The sequence below is a fragment of the Hyla sarda genome, chromosome 5, assembly GCF_029499605.1.
Source record: "Hyla sarda isolate aHylSar1 chromosome 5, aHylSar1.hap1, whole genome shotgun sequence".
Classification (NCBI taxonomy): domain Eukaryota; kingdom Metazoa; phylum Chordata; class Amphibia; order Anura; family Hylidae; genus Hyla; species Hyla sarda.
In genome coordinates this window covers 33,099,527-33,120,082 of record NC_079193.1, presented here as the reverse complement: position 1 = coordinate 33,120,082, position 20,556 = coordinate 33,099,527, and the positions used below count along the sequence as shown (strand labels likewise).

Sequence of the window (20,556 nt, the reverse complement as noted above, 5' to 3'; positions counted from 1 at the left end):
TCAGTGGTGCTATCTGGTAGATCAAATGCAAGTTCCTGGTGATGGAGTAGAGAGCAGCGAATGACCATGCAAGGACCATCGGTAGAACAATGGACAGAGAGGTGTTGTTCTGGGTATACACAGGTTGTTGCAATGACTACCTATAGGCGACACAAGTCTCTCACTCAAAGTCATGTGGCCTGAGAGTTTAAGCCCCAGGTCACTTCGTATTCACTTTCCAGGTTTGTCACAGCATCATTCAGGATGTGGTCCCCTAATGAAATTCTAGGGAAAGGGTGTGTGGCCTTTGAATTCATTTTGTTTCTGCAACCCTGATTAAAAGCATACACATAAAAGAAAATTGGTGTGAACTTACCTTTATATTTCTGGCAGATGTATCCTCTGTTCAGCCTACAATCCATATCAATCCACTTGCCAGCATCCAATATACTCCCATATTGCAAAGCCACACAATTGTCCTTAATAAAATACAAATAAAAAAAAAAGATCAGAATAAAAGACACAGTAAATATGCTCACCTATCCTGAACCCCCACTGCTATTCCGGTGTGAGGTGCAAAGTTGCGTCCTATGCAACTCTGCATTCGCTCCTCCCCTCGGTTCTCAGAATTGAAGATACAGAGGGAAGGGCAGAGCGAAGGCAGAGCAGGACATGCACACCTCCCTCAGCTTTGGAGGATGTAGACTTGTATGGGGTCTTCTCATCTCCTCTCTCAGCCAGGGCCGGACTGGGTGTGAAAACCAGCCCTGGAAAACATTACATACCAGCCCCATAGTGTTACGTCGTTATACCAGCACGTCGTTATTTTCTTGTTCATAAAAGGTAAAATATAGTTCCCCCCACATTAGGTGCAGTATAGTTCCCCACATTAGGTGCAGTATAGTTCCCCCACATTAGGTGCAGTATAGTCCCTCACATTAGGTGCAGTAAAGTTGCCCCACATTAGGTGCAGTATAATGTTCCCCCACATTAAGTGCAGTATCGTTCTCCACATTAGGTGCAGTATAGTTCCCTCACATTAGGTGCAGTATAGTTCCCTCACATTAGGTGCAGTATAGTTCCCTCACATTAGGTGCAGTATAGTTCCCCACATTAGGTGCAGTATAGTTCCCCCACATTAGGTGCAGTATAGTTCCCCACATTAGGTGCAGTATAGTCCCCCACATTAGGTGCAGTATAGTTCCCCACATTAGGTGCAGTACAGTTCCCCCACATTAAGTGCAGTACAGTTCCCCAACATTAGGTGCAGTATCGTTCCCCACATTAGGTGCAGTATCATTCCCCCACATTAGGTGCAGTATAATTCCCCCACATTAGGTGCAGTATACAGTAGTCCCCCACATTAGGTGCAGTATACAGTAGTCCCCCACATTAGGTGCAGTATACAGTAGTCCCCCACATTAGGTGCAGTATACAGTAGTTCTCCCACATTAGGTGCAGTATACAGTAGTCGCCCACATTGGGTGCAGTATACAGTAGTCCCCCCACATTAGGTACAGTTTACAGTAGTTCCACCACATTAGGGGCAGTATACAGTACTTCCCCACATTAGGTACAGCTTACAGTAGTTCCCCCACATTAGGTACAGTATACAGGACTTCCCCCATTAGGTGTAGTATACAGTAGTCCCCCCCATTAGGTGCAGTATACAGTAGTCACCCACATTAGGTGCAGTATACAGTAGTCGCCCACATTAGATGCAGTATACAGTAGTTCCCCCACAGTAGGTGCAGTATACAGTAGTTCCCCCACATTAGGTGCAGTATACAGTAGTCACCCACATTAGGTGCAGTATACAGTAGTCGCCCACATTAGATGCAGTATACAGTAGTTCCCCCACATTAGGTGCAGTATACAGTAGTTCCCCCACATTAGGTGCAGTATACAGTAGTCACCCACATTAGGTGCAGTATACAGTAGTCGCCCACATTAGATGCAGTATACATTAGTCGCCCACATTAGGTGCAGTATACAGTAGTTCCCCCACATTAGGTGCAGTGTACAGTAGTCACCCACATTAGGTGCAGTATACAGTAGTCAACCACATTAGATGCAGTATACAGTAGTCACCCACATTAGATGCAGTATACAGTAGTCGCCCACATTAGATGCAGTATACAGTAGTTGCCCACATTAGTTGCAGTATACAGTAGTCGCCCACATTAGGTGCAGTATACAGTAGTTCCCCCACATTAGGTGCAGTGTACAGTAGTCACCCACATTAGGTGCAGTATACAGTAGTCAACCACATTAGATGCAGTATACAGTAGTCACCCACATTAGATGCAGTATACAGTAGTTGCCCACATTAGATGCAGTATACAGTAGTTGCCCACATTAGTTGCAGTATACAGTAGTCCCCCACATTAGGTGCAGTATACAGTAGTTCCCCCACATTAGGTGCAGTATACAGTAGTTCCCCCACAGTAGGTGCAGTATACAGTAGTCACCCACATTAGGTGCAGTATACAGTGGTCACCCACATTAGATGCAGTATACAGTAGTCACCCACATTAGATGCAGTATACAGCAGTTGCCCACATTAGATGCAGTATACAGTAGTTCCCCCACATTAGGTGCAGTATACAGTAGTTCCCCCACAGTAGGTGCAGTATACAGTAGTCACCCACATTAGGTGCAGTATACAGTGGTCACCCACATTAGATGCAGTATACAGTAGTCACCCACATTAGATGCAGTATACAGCAGTTGCCCACATTAGATGCAGTATACAGTAGTTCCCCCACATTAGGTGCAGTATACAGTAGTTCCCCCACATTAGGTGCAGTATACAGTAGTCACCCACATTAGGTGCAGTATACAGTAGTCACCCACATTAGATGCAGTATACAGTAGTCGCCCACATTAGATGCAGTATACAGTAGTCCCCCACATTAGGTGCAGTATACAGTAGTTCCCCCACATTAGGTGCAGTATACAGTAGTCACCCACATTAGGTGCAGTATACAGTAGTCACCCACATTAGGTGCAGTATACAGTAGTCACCCACATTAGATGCAGTATACAGTAGTCGCCCACATTAGATGCAGTATACAGTAGTCCCCCACATTAGGTGCAGTATACAGTAGTTCCCCCACATTAGGTGCAGTATACAGTAGTCACCCACATTAGGTGCAGTATACAGTAGTCACCCACATTAGGTGCAATATACAGTAGTCACCCACATTAGATGCAGTATACAGTAGTCGCCCACATTAGATGCAGTATACAGTAGTCGCCCACATTAGATGCAGTATACAGTAGTCCCCCACATTAGGTGCAGTATACAGTAGTTCCCCCACATTAGGTGCAGTATACAGTAGTCACCCACATTAGGTGCAGTATACAGTAGTCACCCACATGAGGTGCAGTATACAGTAGTCGCCCACATTAGATGCAGTATACAGTAGTCCCCCACATTAGGTGCAGTATACAGTAGTCCCACAGACATACAGCCTTCAGCCATATACAGTGTATGGCTGGAGGCTGTATGCCTGTTTACCACCCCACTTCAGTATTCCGACCACCGCTTTGGGGTCACGATCCACTGCTATGGCCTATGGGCCATAGCAGTAGATCGTGAACCCGGAGCGGTGGTCGGAATACTGAAGATGACTTTCCGCTGGTCACTTACCATGCGCGCGCGTCCTCCTCACCGCTCTGCTCTGTTACTATGGGCGCACGCATGGGATGTTAGTGACATCCCTGCGTGCGCTACATCCCGGCCGCCCCTGCGTTTTTAAAGTTAAAGCGGGGCCGGCGGCCGCAAAGAGGTAACCGGGGCATCCTTGTGTCCCAAAAAGATTTTTCGGGACACAAGGATGTCCCTAATGTGACGGGGTCCCCTGCGGGCACGGGGCCCGGAGCAGAGCGCCAATGATGACGGCCCTGGTGGCTGGTGGCCGCTGGAGGGGGAAAAAATGGCTGCGTGCACATCTCAAAGCAGTCCCAGCGCCGGTGGCCAACCGGGAATGCTCTCAGCTCTGCCTGCATTCGGTGACGTAGATTTGCACGGGGTGTTTAAGCACTGTGTTTACTGAGGCCATAGAAATGCACGGGGTGCTTAGGAGCCTTGTATGGAGGACATAGAAATGCACGGGGTGCTTAGTAGCCCTGTATGGAGGCCATAGAAATGCACGAGGTGTTTAGTAGCCCTGTATGGAGGACATAGAAATGCACGGGGTGCTTAGTAGCCCTGTATGGAGGCCATAGAAATGCACGGGGTGCTTAGTAGCCCTGTATGGAGGCCATAGAAATGCACGAGGTGTTTAGTAGCCCTGTATGGAGGCCATAGAAATGCACGGGGTGTTTAGTAGCCCTGTATGGAGGCCATAGAAATGCACGGGGTGCTTAGTAGCCCTGTATGGAGGACATAGAAATGCACGGGGTGTTTAGTAGCCCTGTATGGAGGACATAGAAATGCACGGGGTGTTTAGTAGCCCCATACGGAGGACATAGAAATGCACGGGGTGTTTAGTAGCCCTGTATGGAGGACATAGAAATGCACGGGGTGTTTAGTAGCCCTGTAAGGAGGACATAGAAATGCACGGGGTGTTTAGTAGCCCTGTATGGAGGCCATAGAAATGCACGGGGTGCTTAGTAGCCCTGTATGGAGGACATAGAAATGCACGGGGTGTTTAGTAGCCCTGTATGGAGGACATAGAAATGCACGGGGTGTTTAGTAGCCCTGTATGGAGGACATAGAAATGCACGGGGTGTTTAGTAGCCCTGTAAGGAGGACATAGAAATGCACGGGGTGTTTAGTAGCCCTGTATGGAGGCCATAGAAATGCACGGGGTGCTTAGTAGCCCTGTATGGAGGACATAGAAATGCACGGGGTGTTTAGTAGCCCTGTATGGAGGACATAGAAATGCACGGGGTGTTTAGTAGCCCTGTATGGAGGCCATAGAAATGCACGGGGTGTTTAGTAGCCCCATACGGAGGACATAGAAATGCACGGGGTGTTTAGTAGCCCTGTATGGAGGCCATAGAAATGCACGGGGTGTTTAGTAGCCCCATACGGAGGACATAGAAATGCACGGGGTGTTTAGTAGCCCTGTATGGAGGCCATAGAAATGCACGGGGTGTTTAGTAGCCCCATACGGAGGACCTCCTTTAGGTTCCTCCTCGCACCTCCCTCAGGAGGAGGGACGTAGATCTATACAGCCCCACACAGCATGACAGGAGGGACATAGATCTGCACACAGCCCCTTTCCTGTCATGGGGATATAGATCTACGTCCTCATGACAGGAACGTCGCTGCACATATTTGTGTGAATAAAGATCACATCAGTTTTTCACTATATTGGAGTGCCGTTGTTCATTTGTTTGCTCTGCTGGATAATGCGTATGTATATATAAAGCTTTATATGAAATCAAGATGGTCCGGCTATATTATATGTGTATGAGGCCCATCTAGGGCAACTGGATGGAGATGTCAGAAAGGCAGGGAAAAAAGCCACACACTTCTCTCCACCTACTCTAATAATCGGTGGGGGTCTCAGCATTGGGACCCCAACTGATCAAAACTTTTAAGATGTCTCTGTGACAAAAGTGTTTCCAAATGACAGGGACACTTGACGTTTTCCTTTTAGATGGAAGTGAGGAAATCTAAAAATGACTGGAAATAGCAGTTGTCAAGCTATAAAGTGCATTGGTAATAAATAGCGTAACAAATAAAATGTATAAATACAATACTTACATTATGATATCTAAAAATATTTGGACGACCTTTGGCCCAGTTGGTATAATACACTCCACTTTGATCCGTCCAAACAAACTTGTTTTCTTTATTCTTGTCATGTAATCCGATCCACACATCAAGCTTAACATTTCTTAAATTAGACATCAAAAAAGCTGGAATAAACATATCATATAGATATCACTGTATAGGAAAACATAATGCAGTTTAAATCGCAACATTTAGCCAATGCAAAGTTTAGTAACACAAGAATCATTTCTGCATCGGTCCTGGTTTTCACGGAAAAGTTTCTTTGTCCATTTTAAAGAACTGTCCAGAGTAGGAGAAAATCCCTATAGAAAACATATACTGCTCTGGACAGTTCCTAAAATGGACAGAGATGTCAGCAGAGAGCACTGTGGTCATGATGTCAGCAGAGAGTTCTGTGTTTCAAAAAGAAAACCATTTCCTCTGTAGTATTCAGCAGTAGAGATGAGCGAACTTACAGTAAATTCGATTCGTCACGAACTTCTCGGCTCGGCAGTTGATGACTTTTCCTGCATAAATTAGTTCAGCTTTCAGGTGCTCCGGTGGGCTGGAAAAGGTGGATACAGTCCTAGGAGACTCTTTCCTAGGAATGTATCCACCTTTTCCAGCCCACCGGAGCACCTGAAGGCTGAACTAATTTACGCAGTATAAGTCATCAACTGCCGAGCCGAGAAGTTCATGACGAATCGAGTTTACTGTAAGTTCGCTCATCTCTATTCAGCAGCTAATAAGTACTGGAACGGTTAAGATTTTTTAATAGAAGTAATTTACAAATCTGTTTAACTTTCTGGCACCAGTTGATTTAAAAAAAGGTTTCTACAGGAGTACCCCTTTAAAAGGGCTACTCCTGTGCTCAGCGTTTGGAACAAACCATTCCGAACGCTGGAGCTCGTGATGTCATAGCCATGCCCCCTGATGATGTCACACCCCTCCCCCTCAATGCAAGTCTATGGAAGGGGGCGTGACAGCCGCCACACCCCCTTCCATAGACTTGCATTGAGGGGGCAGAGTGGGACATCATGAGGGGGCGGGGCTATGACATCACGAGCTCCCGGCGCTGGCTCCAGCGTTCGGAATGGTTTGTTCCAAATGCTGAGCAGCGGAGGACCCCTTTAAGGACACAGGAAATTTTTATTTCTGTGTTTTCCTTTATTATTATTCCATCCACAGACCCATATGAGGGCTTATCTTTTGCATTAACAATTGTACTTTGTAATTTTTACCATAAAATGTACGACACAACCAAAAAAATTATACTTATGGTGGGAAACTGCAATTATGAAAATTTGGGGGATTTTGTTTTTACGCTGTACACTTTATGGTAAACCTGACATGTAATCTTTATTTCTGTGGGCCAACTATATGAAAATGATACCCATGGTTACATGCTTTTCTATTATTGTACTACTTTACAAAAAAATTTCACTTTTTTAACAAAAGAAGTATGTTTAAAATTGCCCTGTTCTGCCCACTATAACTTTATTATTTTTCCATATAGAGGGCTAATTTTTGGGGAGAGGAGGGAACACTAATGACTGTGACAGAGGGGGGAGATGAGGGGACAGTAATAACTGACACATAGGATAAGATTAGGGGACACGAATGAGTGTGACACAGGGAGAGATGAGGGGGACACTAATGACTGTGACACAGGAGAGATGAAGGGACACTAATGACTGTGACACAGGAGAGATGAGGGGACAGTAATAACTGACACACAGGATAAGATGAGGGGACACGAATGAGTGTGACACAGGGAGAGATGAGGGGATACTAATGACTGTGACACAGGAGAGATGAAGGGACACTAATGACTGTGACACAGGAGAGATGAGGGGACAGTAATAACTGACACACAGGATAAGATGAGGGGACACGAATGAGTGTGACACAGGGGAGATGAGGGGACACGAATGACTGTGACACAGGGAGAGATGAGGGGACAGTAAAAACTTACACATAGGAGAAGATGAGGGGACAGGAATGACTGTGAAACAGGGGGAGATACCGTACTTTTCGCCCTATAGGACGCATCGGCGTATAAGACGCACCCAATTTATAGGTGCAAAATCTAAAAAAATAAAGATTCTGAACCCAAAAGTGGTCTTCAACCTGCGGACCTCCAGATGTTGCAAAACTACAACTCCCAGCATGCCCGGACAGCCGTTGGCTGTCCGGGTATGCTGGGAGTTGTAGTTTTGCAACATCTGGAGGTCCGCAGGTTGAAGACTACTGGTATAGGAGGTAATACTTACGTGTCCCTGGCGCTCCGGACCCATCACCGCTGCCCTGGATGTCGCTCCATCGCTGTCGCCGCGTCCCCGAGGTGCCCCCGTCACTCCGGACTTCTTCTTCCCCGGGATCCACGCTCTCCGTCGCCGCCATCACGTCGCCGTCATCACGCTGCTACGCACGCTGCTCCTATTGGATGAAGGCGTGCACGAAGACATGATGGAGAGCGTCGCCATGCAGGGGATCCCGGCACGGAGCAGACACCGAGGAGGCAGGTAAGGTCCCTCCCGGTGACCTGTAAGCTGTTCAGGACGCCGCGGCGGTCCCGAACAGCCCGACTGAGCAGCCGGGTTAGTGTTATTTTCGCTTCAGACGCGGCGATCAGCTTTGATTGACGCATCTGAAGGGTTAATACAGGGCATCACCGCGATCCTGTATTAGCGGCAGGTCCCGGCCATTGATGGCCGCAGGTATTCGCCGTATAAGACGCACCAACTTTTTCCCCCCAGTTTTGGGGAAGAAAAAGCGCGTCTTATACGGCGAAAAATACGGTAAGTGGACACTAATGACTGTAACACAAGGAGAGACGAGGGGACACTTATGGTTGGGACTAGAGAAGAGCGAACTTACAGTAAATTCGATTCGTCACGAACTTCTCGGCTCGGCAGTTGCTGACTTTTCCTGCATAAATTAGTTCAGCTTTCCGGTGGGCTGGAAAAGGTGGATACAGTCCTAGGAAAGAGTCACCTAGGACTGTATCCACCTTTTCCAGCCCACAGGAGCACCGGAAAGCTGAACTAATTTATGCAGGATAAGTCATCAACTGCCGAGCTGAGAAGTTTGTGACGAATCGAATTTACTGTAAGTTCACTTATCTCTAGTTGGGACACAGGGATAGATGACACTAATAATCATATAATATTACATAACGTCCTGTTGTGTCATTTTTTTGCTGGCTCCAAGATTCTTATCAAATTAGTCAAAGTCCTGACTTACATTGTACCAAATCATTATTTATGGTGGCCAGATTTCCTCCTAAGGACTGACAGTCACGTCTGGCGTCATCCCAGTGAACTCCTTTATCTTCTTCTGCACCAGATATCAGATAACACTGAAATAGATTAGACTTTTATTATAATTTATAAAAAATTAAAATGTAAATATGATATTAAAAAGATTGTAGGAGATTCAGTGTAATCACAAAACATTTATTATATACAGTTATAATCACCTACCCCCGCAGGGCCCTTGCAGGGGGCAGGAATTAATACAGATGTATAAGTAAAATATAGGTTAAAATATGAAAATAAAATAAAATAAAAATAGTAATAATAGTACAGAAAGTCCAAACCAGCTCACCCAGCCTGGACAACCGGAGCACGGATCCAGGTGCTGGACAACACCGAGAATGTAGAGAAGAAAGTAGAGTTGGATCCAGCTTCAATAGCAATAAAACCGTCTTTATTTAAAGCACATGCAAGGAACAGCAGAGGTTATGCGTTCCAAGCGCTCTTAGTCATGACTAAGAGCGCTTGGCCCTTGAAACGCGTAACCTCTGCTGTTCCTTGCATGTGCTTTAAATAAAGACGGTTTTATTGCTATTGAAGCTGGATCCAACTCTACTTTCTTCTCAGTAATAATAGTAAAGCAGCTTATTGTTAAATGTCCAGGATATAAAATAAATAATCAGCAGTTGGTAGGACGTCGTTGGTGGTATATTGGAGTTATACTCCTATGTTCATTGGTGGTGCAGTGGGTTAGCAATATGCAATGGTGCACAGCACCACTTACCTGACCTCCCGGCGGAGTCCCTATACACACTGATGGGCTGGCGTCCGGCCGATGTATAATGTCCGGGCTTCAACAGGTGACTGTGGGAGTGATGATGTAAGGGAGGTCGGCAGTGGATGCTGGCGTCCTGTGTAGATATACCAGCAATCTATTATACCATACTCACCACCATAGAAACCAGGATCTTCACAAACCAACTTGCAACTGCTGGAGGCCCCGAGTGAGCGGCCCACTGTTACATGCGCAGCAACACAGGACATCAGCACTGTTACGTGCGCTTCTACACAGGACGACAGCATCCACTGCCGACCTCCCTTACATCATCACTCCCACAGTCACCTGTTGAAGTCCGGACATTATACATCGGCCGGACGCCAGCCCATCAGTGTGTATAGGGACACCGCCGGGAGGTCAGGTAAGTGGTGCTGTGCACCACTGCATATTGCTAACCCACTGTACCACCAATGAGCATAGGAGTATAACTCCAATATACCACCAACGACGTCCTACCAACTGCTGATTATTTATTTTATATCCTGGCAATTTAACAATAAGCTGCTTTACTATTATTACTGAGAAGAAAGTAGAGTTGGATCCAGCTTCAATAGCAATAAAACCGTCTTTATTTAAAGCACATGCAAGGAACAGCAGAGGTTATGCGTTCCAAGCGCTCTTAGCCATGACTAAGAGCGCTTGGCGCTTGAAACGCATAACCTCTGCTGTTCCTTGCATGTGCTTTAAATAAAGACGGTTTTATTGCTATTGAAGCTGGATCAGACTCTACTTTCTTCTCTACATTCTCGGTGTTGTCCAGCACCTGGATCCGTGCTCCGGTTGTCCAGGCTGGGTGAGCTGGTTTGGACTTTCTGTACTATTATTACTATTTGTATTTTATTTTATTTACATATTTTAAGCTATATTTTACTTATACATCTGTATTAATTCCTGCCCCCTGCAAGGGCCCTGCGGGGGTAGGTGATTATAACTGTATATAATAAATGTTTTGTGATTACACTGAATCTCCTACAATCTTTTTAATATCAAATTTACATATATATAGATATATATATATATATATATATATACACACACACATATATATATATATATATATATATATATATATAAACATTACATTTACACACACACACACACTTTTATACACATATTAAAACCCATATAGACATCCTCACATATTTATATGGTCCATACATATTTATCCCTATCACACAAACCCAATTCTAGTATTTAATACAATACATAAGCCCAGATTTGAGGAAACACGTACACAGTATATACATTGTATATACACAATTTTCATATATTATAATTTATATCAATACATTTAACCAGTTAAGAATTTATATGATAATAATCTAAATATAGCAATGAGGTCATTTGGTATTATAGACACATTTTACTTTTGGTTACCTTTTTGTATAACTTATACAGAAATTCCCCAATATATCTATATATTTATTATTCAGGATTATTCCGAGCCAGAGCAATATGGCAATAAAGACAGACATTACTGCGGGTGACATACTGCCGGGGAAGATGAAGTTGGGGGACCTGACTAAATCTTCCATGCAGCATCAATTGTTAAAGGGGTACTCCGGTGATAAGACATCTTATTTCCTTTCCAAAGTCATGCCCCATCCCATAGGGTTGCATTGAGGGGGCGAAGCATGACGTCACATGGGGGCAGAGCCGTGACATCACAATACTCCGGCCCTATGATCGCCAGTCATCAGACCCGGAGCGAACATGCTCCGGGGACTGATGGTAACGGGGTGCTGTGTTAAAGATCACGGGAGTCCCCAGTGGCGGGACCCCCACGATCAGGCATCTTATCCCCTATCCTTTGGATAGGGGATCAGATGTCTTAGCACCGGAGTACCCCTTTAAAAGGGGTACTCAACTGCTCAGCGTTTGGAACAAAATGTTCCGAATGATTAGAGCCAGCACCAAGAGCTCATGATGTCATAGACCCGCCCCTCATGACATCACACCCCGCTCCTCAATGCAAGTCTATGGGAGGGGGCGTGATTGCCGTCACGCCCCCTCCCATAGACTTGCATTGAGGGGGTGTGGCATGACATCATAAGGGGTGGGGCTATGACATCACAAGCTCCCGGCGCCGTCTCTAAGCATTTGGAACATTTTGTTCCTAATGCTGAGCAGCGGAGTACCCCTTTAAGTTTCACTAACAGGACTTGGAGAGATTTCAAATATTTGATACATTTTTATTATTTAGGTTTCAGTAACAACACCATAGCCTCTCCTAGTACATATTACAATTCCCCATAGTCTACATTTAGGGTTGGATACTGTTACGAATGACAAGAATCATCCTGCCATTCTGTCTTCTACTAATAGTTAACCCCTTAAGGACCGGAGGTTTTTCCGTTTTTGCATTTTCGTTTTTTGCTCCTTGCCTTTAAAAAATCATAACTCTTTCAAATTTACACCTAAAAATCCATATGATGGCTTATTTTTTGCGCCACCAATTCTACTTTGTAATGACGTCAGTCATTTTGCCCAAAAATCTATGGTGAAGCGGGAAAAAAAATCATTGTGCGACAAAATTGAAAAAAAAACGCTGTTTTGTAACTTTTGGGGGCTTCCGTTTCTACGTAGTACATTTTTCGGTAAAAATGACACCTGATATGTATTCTGTAGGTCCATACGATTAAAATGATACCCTACTTATATAGGTTTGATTTTGTCGGACTTCTGGAAAAAATCATAACTACATGCAGGAAAATTAATACGTTTAAAATTGTCATCTTCTGACCCCTATAACTTTTTTATTTTTCCGTGTATGGGGCGGTATGAGGGCTCATTTTTTGCGCCGTGATCTGAAGTTTTTAACGGTACCATTTTTGCATTGATAGGACTTATTGATCACTTTTTATTCATTTTTAAATGATATAAAAAGTGACCAAAAATGCACTATTTTGGACTTTGGAATTTTTTTGCGCGCACGCCATTGACCGAGCGGTTTAATTAATGATATATTTTTATAATTCGGACATTTCCGCACGCGGTGATACCACATATGTTTATTTTTATTTTTATTTACACTGTGTTTTTTTTTTTATTGGAAAAGGGGGGTGATTCAAACTTTTAATAGGGGAGGAGTTAAATGATCTTTATTCACTTTTTTTTTTCACTTTTTTTTTGCAGTGTTATAGGTCCCATAGGGACCTATAACACTGCACACACTGATCTTCTATGTTGATCACTGGTTTCTCATAAGAAACCAGTGATCAACGATTCTGCCGGATGACTGCTCATGCCTGGATCTCATGCACTGAGCAGTCATTCGGCGATCGGACAGCGAGGAGGCAGGAAGGGGCCCTCCCGCTGTCCTGTCAGCTGTTCGGGATGCCGCGATTAGCCGCGGCTATCCCGAACAGCTCGACTGAGCTAGCCGGGAACTTTCACTTTCACTTTTAGCCGCGCGGCTCAGCTTTGAGCGCGCGGCTAAAGGGTTAATAGCGCGCGGCGCCGCGATCGGCGCTGCGCGCTATTAGAGGCGGGTCCCGGCTTCACTATGACGCCGGGCCCGCCATGATATGACGCGGGGTTACTGTGTAACCCCGCGTTATATCGGAAGAGCAGGACCAAGGACGTACCGGTACGTCCTTGGTCCTTAAGGGGTTAAAGGGGTATTCCAGGCAAAAACTTATATATATATATATATATATATATATATATATATATATATATATATATATATATCAACTGGCTCCGGAAAGTTAAACAGATTTGTAAATTACTTCTATTAAAAAATCTTAATCCTTTCAATAGTTATTAGCTTCTGAAGTCGAGTTGCTGTTTTCTGTCTAACTGCTTTCTGATGACTCACGTCCCGGGAGCTGTGCAGTTCCTATGGGGATATTCTCCCATCATGCACAGCTCCCGGGACGTGACATCATCATTGAGCAGTTAGACAGAAAACTTCAGAAGCTAATAACTATTGGAAGGATTAAGATTTTTTAATAGAAGTAATTTACAAATCTGTTTAACTTTCCGGAGCCAGTGGATATATATATATATATATATATATATATATATATATATATATATAAAAAGTTTTTGCCTGGAATACCCCTTTAAAGCTATTTTTATACAAGTATCTCACAGCTGATCCTTTCCTCTGCATCAGTTGATCAAATCTGCTTAGCGCTGAATAATTGGAGCAAGATTCCTGGCTAGAATTTATTTAAGAATCCCTGGCTGTCCTGTGCGGACTATAGCAGAAGCTCTGAGCATTTTCCCATCACCCTTGTGCTTCTTGCACCTTATTGTACATTAGCTGTTATCCTAGTTTCTCCACTTGGTTTTTCTATTGCCGTCCTTGTGTTTGTGGTGAGAAATAGTTGCTGTGAATTTTAGTTTAACTGGTTGTTTAGCTTTTTTTTTTTTTTGTAACTCCATTTTCTGCTCTACCTTCCTCAGTTTCTGGGTCCTAGATTCTCCTTGTTTTTGCTAGGGATAGATAAGGATGAAGGGAAGATTAGGGATTGTTAGATGGGGACAGGTTTTTGTTTTTTTGTTTTTGTTTTTTTACACATGTTCCAATTGATCATCCTCTGCCTTATTACCGATTGCCTTCATTATCATTTCTTTGTGCCATCCATTCCAGCATTCCAGTTCCTATTGGTTTGTTGCTATCCCGTTCCTGTTATCTGCCAATATTGATACATTCTCTGTATGTTTTATCTGGTTTGTTATACTGTTTGACTCTAAGGCCAACATTTATCATTGTCTTTAGACTGTTTTTGGTGTTTAAAAAAGGTGCAAGCAGGGTTTATTTGTGCCTCTTTTGTGCCTTTTGTTTTACACATTTCTGCTGATTTGGAGTTGTAATCCACTGATTTTGGCAATCCACATGATATGGAAGGGATTTATGAACTGCGCCTTTTTGTGAAAAGCTGCAAAAAAGGCGCAAAGCCACTGAAAAGTCTCTAAAACTTACATCAGCCCAGACTTACCGTATTTTTCGCCGTATAAGACGCACTTTTTCTTCCCCAAAACTGGGGGGGAAAAGTCGGTGCGTCTTATACGGCGAATACACCCCTATCGCGGCGGGCCCTCAATGGCCGGGACCCGCGACTAATACAGGACATCACCGATCGCGGTGATGCCCTGTATTAACCCTTCAGACGCGGCGATCAAAGCTGACCACCGCGTCTGAAGGGAAAGTGACACTAACCCGGCTGTTCAGTCGGGCTGTTCGGGATTTCACCGCGGCGGTCCCGAACAGCCCGACTGAATAGCCGGGTTAGTGCTTACAGGACACCGGGGGGGACCTTACCTGCCTCCTTGGTGTCTTCTCCGTTCAGGGATCCCCTGTATGGCCGGCGCTCTCCTTCCCCGTCATCACGTCGTCGTGTTCGTGCGTCGGCGTGCGTAACGACGTGATGACGGAGAGCGAGGATACCCGGCCGGCAGCAGAGACGTTCCGGAGCGACATCCAGGGCAGTAGTGACGGATCCGGAGCGGCGGGGACACGTGAGTATTACCTCCTATGCAGTGGTCTTCAATCTGCGGACCTCCAGATGTTGCAAAACTACAACTCCCAGCATGCCTGGACAGCCAACGGCTGTCCGGTCATGCTGGGAGTTGTAGTTTTGCAACATCTGGAGGTCCGCAGGTTGAAGACCACTATTGGGTTCAAAAGCTTTATTTTTTTTAGATTTTGCCCCTAAAAATTGGGTGCGTCTTTTACGCCGGTGCGTCCTATAGGTCGGAAAAATACGGTAGCTTAGCTTTTTGATATAGGTGAAGAGTAAAATTTTAGAGAATGTGACCTGCACAAAATGTATCAAAGGCTCTGCTACCTTTCAATAAATGTGGTGATCCTAAACTTTACCAGCACACAAAAAAAAGGTGTAGAAAAATGCTTCACTTACACCTACAAGGATAAATGGCGGCCTAAGTCTTTGTAGTATCTGTGTACTAGGAGCTACAGTTAGGACCCAGAAAAGGTGACTGCAATAGGTGAAGTCCAATTCGGCCTTCTATTGACTAGGAGACACTGTTACAGATACCCCAGCTACGTTTGTAGTATAACATTTAAAAGTATCTGATAATCATAAAAATAATAATAATAATAAATTACCTTTTGTCCAAATGAGAGCCAATCTGATGGGCACCCACCATCTGGTGCAGGTATTGTTGGGGCAAATGTTGTATTGATAGAACTATTTGTCCTTTCACAGATAAATGCATTGGGATAACCACAATTTATGTCATTCCACAGTCCTATAGTATAAAATGATAGAAAACAACACATTCATTAAAGGGGTACTCCGCTGCTCAGCGTTTGGAACAAACTGTTCCGAACGCTGGAGCCTGCGCCAGGAGCTTGTGAGGTCATAGCCCCGCCCCCTCATGACATCATGCCACGCCCCCCCCCCCCCAATGCAAGTCCCATAAACTTGCATTGAGGGGGTGGGACGTGACATCATGAGGGGGCGGGGCTATGACCTCACAAGCTCCTGGCGCAGGCTCCAGCGTTCGGAACAGTTTGTTCCAAACACTGAGCAGCGGAGTACCCCTTTAAAGGAGTAGTCCAGTATAAAAAAAAAACAGTATAGGGGATGAGTGTCAGATCATGGGGAAGTCTAACCGCTAGGATATTTTTGAGGATGAAGAAAAAAAAAAAGTCAATTTTAAATAAATTAAAAAACATACTGAGATTTATTTCTGTCTTTTGAAAAATGTTGCATTCTTTCTTTGCACGTGGGACACATTTGAGCTTCTTTTAAAAACTTTTTTAGACTTTTATTTTTTTTTATTCCTTTTTTAGACTTTTATGGACTGCAGCAAAAACTGTGGTCCAAAAAAAAGCTTTTTGCAAGTTAGACATCTTAGTTATAGATAGGGGATAACTATCTGATCGGGGTCTGATCACTAGGACCCTCACCAATTCAGAGAATGAAGGTCACATGATCACCTAAATACGGTAAATGAATCAGCAGAGCGCATGTGTACACAGTGCTTAACTCATGTTCTATGGGGCTTTCGAACATAGGGAATAACCCTGATAACCTGATATTGGGATAACTCCTTTAAAAAGGTATCAACAACTGATGACTCTCATCATGATACAAATTAAAGATCATTACATGTTTATGTCATACCTTTGTGGGTAAGGATTTCAGTGCAAAACTCATCATTATTAGAAAAGTTTGGTTGGTTTTTTCCCCAGGCAACAAAGTCAATTGGAGAACCATCCATCCACCTAATGACAATCAAATCATACTGTCAACATAAGGTTAAATAGTAATATACAAGAATAAAGGTGAACAATCAGAAAGAACATTTAAAAGGGTTTTCCAGGGTGTTTTTTTTTCTAGAAGGGTTGTTGCTGTTTTGTAGTGGACAGGAGTGGCCATAGGATCTTCAGCCGTTTATCTGTGGTTTGCTATGGGGCCCATGATTAGACTTGACTGGACTGACGACCTGGTCGGCGGGATTGTAGTGAAGAGTGCAGCCACACTGAAACAGGAATCATTGCAAATGGTTCTTTGGTCCTTTCCCCATGTGGTGAGGAAGAGGTCACACAGCAGAGGTCTTGTCTCAACCTCCACCAACTCTCCTCAGTGGGGCAAAAAAGTATTTAGTCAGCCACCAATTGTGCAAGTTCTCCCACTTAACCCCTTAAGGACAATGGACATACTCCTACGCCCCCGTTTCAGAGTCCTTAAGGACCGAGGACGTAGGAGTACGTCCTGTCCATTCCCGGCCCTCCGCCGCTAGCCGGAGGGGAGCCGGCGCCCGATGCCTGCTGAAATCGTTCATCAGGCATCGCGGCATATCGCCCAGAGGGGTCATTATGCTCCCCCATGTCGGCGATCTGCGGCGATTCCGGGTCAATCGGGTCTCCAGTGACCTGGTGACCCGGAATTACTGGCTGATCGGGGCCGTCAGAGACGGCCCCGAACAGCCATAGCCAGCAGGGGTGAGGTGGCACTGGTGGCCACCTCACGATCGCCCTGATTCGTCGGCCGGTTTCCCGGCCGACCAATCAGGGTGCCTGCTGCGGGTGTCACTCCCGCACCCGCTCCGCCCCTCTTCCGGAGGACATGTGCGGGACGTGCACCCTGGGTGCTGGGGACCCCGATCCCCGGCGTTAATGTTGGGATCGGGGCCCCAGGAGCGACGGCGGCGGTGGCGGGACTGACCTGCGCGGCGTGGATCAGCAGCAGTAGGAGGTGAGTGACAGCCTCCTGCTGTTGCTTAGCAACAGCTCCCAGCATGCAAAAAGGGCATGCTGGAAGCTGTAGTTATGCAACAGGAGGAGGCAGACCACCACAACTCCCAGCATTCCCTTATGAGCATGCTGGGACTTATGGTTTTGCAACAGCTGGAGGCACATTTTTTCTATGGAAAAGTGTACCTTCAGCTGTTGTATAACTACAACTCCCAGCTTGCACAATCAGCTAAAGTGCATGCTGGGAGTTGTAGTGGTGCATCTGGTGGTTGCATAACTACAACTCCCAGCATGCCCGTTGGCTGTCGGTGACTGCTGAGAGTTGTAGTTTTGCAACAGCTGAAGGCAGACTGAGTTAAGTAGCAAACCAGTGTGTCTCCAGCTGTTGCATAACTACAATTCCCAGCATCCCCAGCCAAAGTAGTATGCCTCCAGCTGTTGCATAACTACAAGACCCAGCATGCCCTTCCGCTGTCCGTACATGCTGGGGGTTGTAGCTTTTGCAACAGCTGAAGGCACACTGATTGCAAAACACTGAGTTTGTTACCAAACTCGGTGTTTCACAACCAGTGTGCCTCCAGCTGTTGCAAAACTACAACTCCCAGCATGCACTAATAGACCGTACATGCTGGGAGTTGTAGTTTTGCAACAGCTGGATGTTTCTCCCCCCCCCCCCCCCAATGTGAACGTACAGGGTACACTCACATGGGCGGAGGATTACAGTAAGTATCCGGCTGCAAGTTTGAGCTGCGGCAGAAATTTTCTGCCGCAGCTCAAACTGCCAGCGAGAAACTACTGTGAACCCCCGCCCGTGCGACTGTACCCTAAAAACACTACACTACACTACCACAAAATAAAATAAAAAGTAAAAAACACTACATATACACATACCCCTACACAGCCCCCCTCCCCAATAAAAATGAAAAACGTCTGGTACGCCACTGTTTCCAAAACGGAGCCTCCAGCTGTTGCAAAACTACAACTCCCAGCATGCACTTATAGACCCTACATGCTGGGAGTTGTAGTTTTGCAACAGCTGGATGTTCCCCCCTCCCCAATGTGAACGTACAGGGTTCACTCACATGGGCAGAGGTTTACAGTAAGTATCCGGCTGCAAGTTTGAGCTGCGGCAAATTTTCTGCCGCAGCTCAAACTGCCAGCGAGAAACTACTGTGAACCCCCCGCCCGTGCGACTGTACCCTAAAAACACTACACTACAAAAAAATTAAATAAAAAGTAAAAAACACTGCATATACACATACCCCTACACAGCCCCCCGCCCCAATAAAAATGAAAAACGTCTGGTACGCCACTGTTTCAAAAACGGAGCCTCCAGCTGTTGCAAAACAACTACTCCCAGTATTGCCAGATAGCCCTTGACTGTCCAGGCATGCTGGGAGTTTTACAACAGCTGGAGGCACCCTGTTTGGGAATCACTGGCGTAGAATACCCCTATTTGTGTTACAAATTTTGGGGGGGTGTTTTCTGCTATTATCCTTTTTAAAAATGTAAAAATTTTGGGAAACCAAGCATTTTAGGTAAAAAAAAAAATTTTTTTTTTACATATGCAAAAGTCGTGAAACACCTGTAGGGTGTTAAGGTTCACTTTACCCCTTGTTACGTTCCCCGAGGGGTATAGTTTCCAAAATGGTATGCCATGTTTTTTTTTTTTTGCTGTTCTGGCACCATAGGGGCTTCCTAAATGCGGCATGCCCCCAGAGCAAAATTTGCTTTCAAAAAGCCAAATGTGACTCCTTCTCTTCTGAGACCTGTAGTGCGCCAGCAGAGCACTTTTCACCCCCATATGGGGGTGTTTTCTGAATCGGGAGAAATTGGGCTTCAAATTTTGGGGGGTATTCCTGCTATTATCCTTTTTAAAAATGTAAAATTTTTGGGAAACCAAGCATTTTAGGTATATAGGGGCTTCCTAAAGGTGACATGCCCCCCAAAAACCATTTGTCGCTCCTTCCCTTCTAAGCCCTCTACTGCGCCCGCCGAACAATTAACATAGACATATGAGGTATTTGCTTACTCGAGAGAAATTGGGTTTCAAATACAAGTAAAAAAATTTCTCCTTTTTTACCCCTTGCAAAAATTAAAAAATTGGGTCTACAAGAACATGCGAGTGTAAATGAAGATTGTGAATTTTCTCCTTCACTTTGCTGCTATTCCTGTGAAACACCTAAAGGGTTAATACACTTATTGAATGTCATTTTGAATACTTTGGGGGGTGTAGTTTTTATAATGGGGTCATTTATGGCGTATTTCTAATATGAAGACCCTGAACTGGTCCATGAAAAATAGCGAGTTTGAAAATTTTGTGAAAAATTTGAAAATTGCTGCTGAACTTTGAAGCCCTCTGGTGTCTTCCAAAAGTAAAAACTCATAAATTTTATAATGCAAACATAAAGTAGACATATTGTATATATGAACCAAAAAAATTTTATTTTGAATATACATTTTCCTTACAAGCAGCTTCAAAGTTAGAAAAATGCAAAATTTTCATTTTTTTCATCAAATTTGGGGATTTTTCACCAAAAAAGGATGCAAGTTACCATAAAATTTTACCACTAAG

General features: G+C 44.8%; 1 protein-coding gene across 4 annotated transcripts in view; it reads right to left on the bottom strand.

Moving 5' to 3' along the window:
- STAM (signal transducing adaptor molecule) overlaps positions 1–20,556 on the bottom strand; it is a 222,722-nt gene that overhangs the window by 34,760 nt on the left and 167,406 nt on the right. For all 4 annotated transcript variants that reach the window (XM_056519183.1, XM_056519186.1, XM_056519185.1 and 1 more), the window contains 5 exons: positions 16,909–17,009; positions 15,885–16,027; positions 8,957–9,071; positions 5,702–5,856; positions 356–458 (listed from right to left, as the gene is read on the bottom strand). In XM_056519183.1, coding sequence (XP_056375158.1) covers positions 356–458; positions 5,702–5,856; positions 8,957–9,071; positions 15,885–16,027; positions 16,909–17,009 — 617 coding nt within the window. The remainder of the gene's footprint in view (positions 1–355; positions 459–5,701; positions 5,857–8,956; positions 9,072–15,884; positions 16,028–16,908; positions 17,010–20,556) is intronic.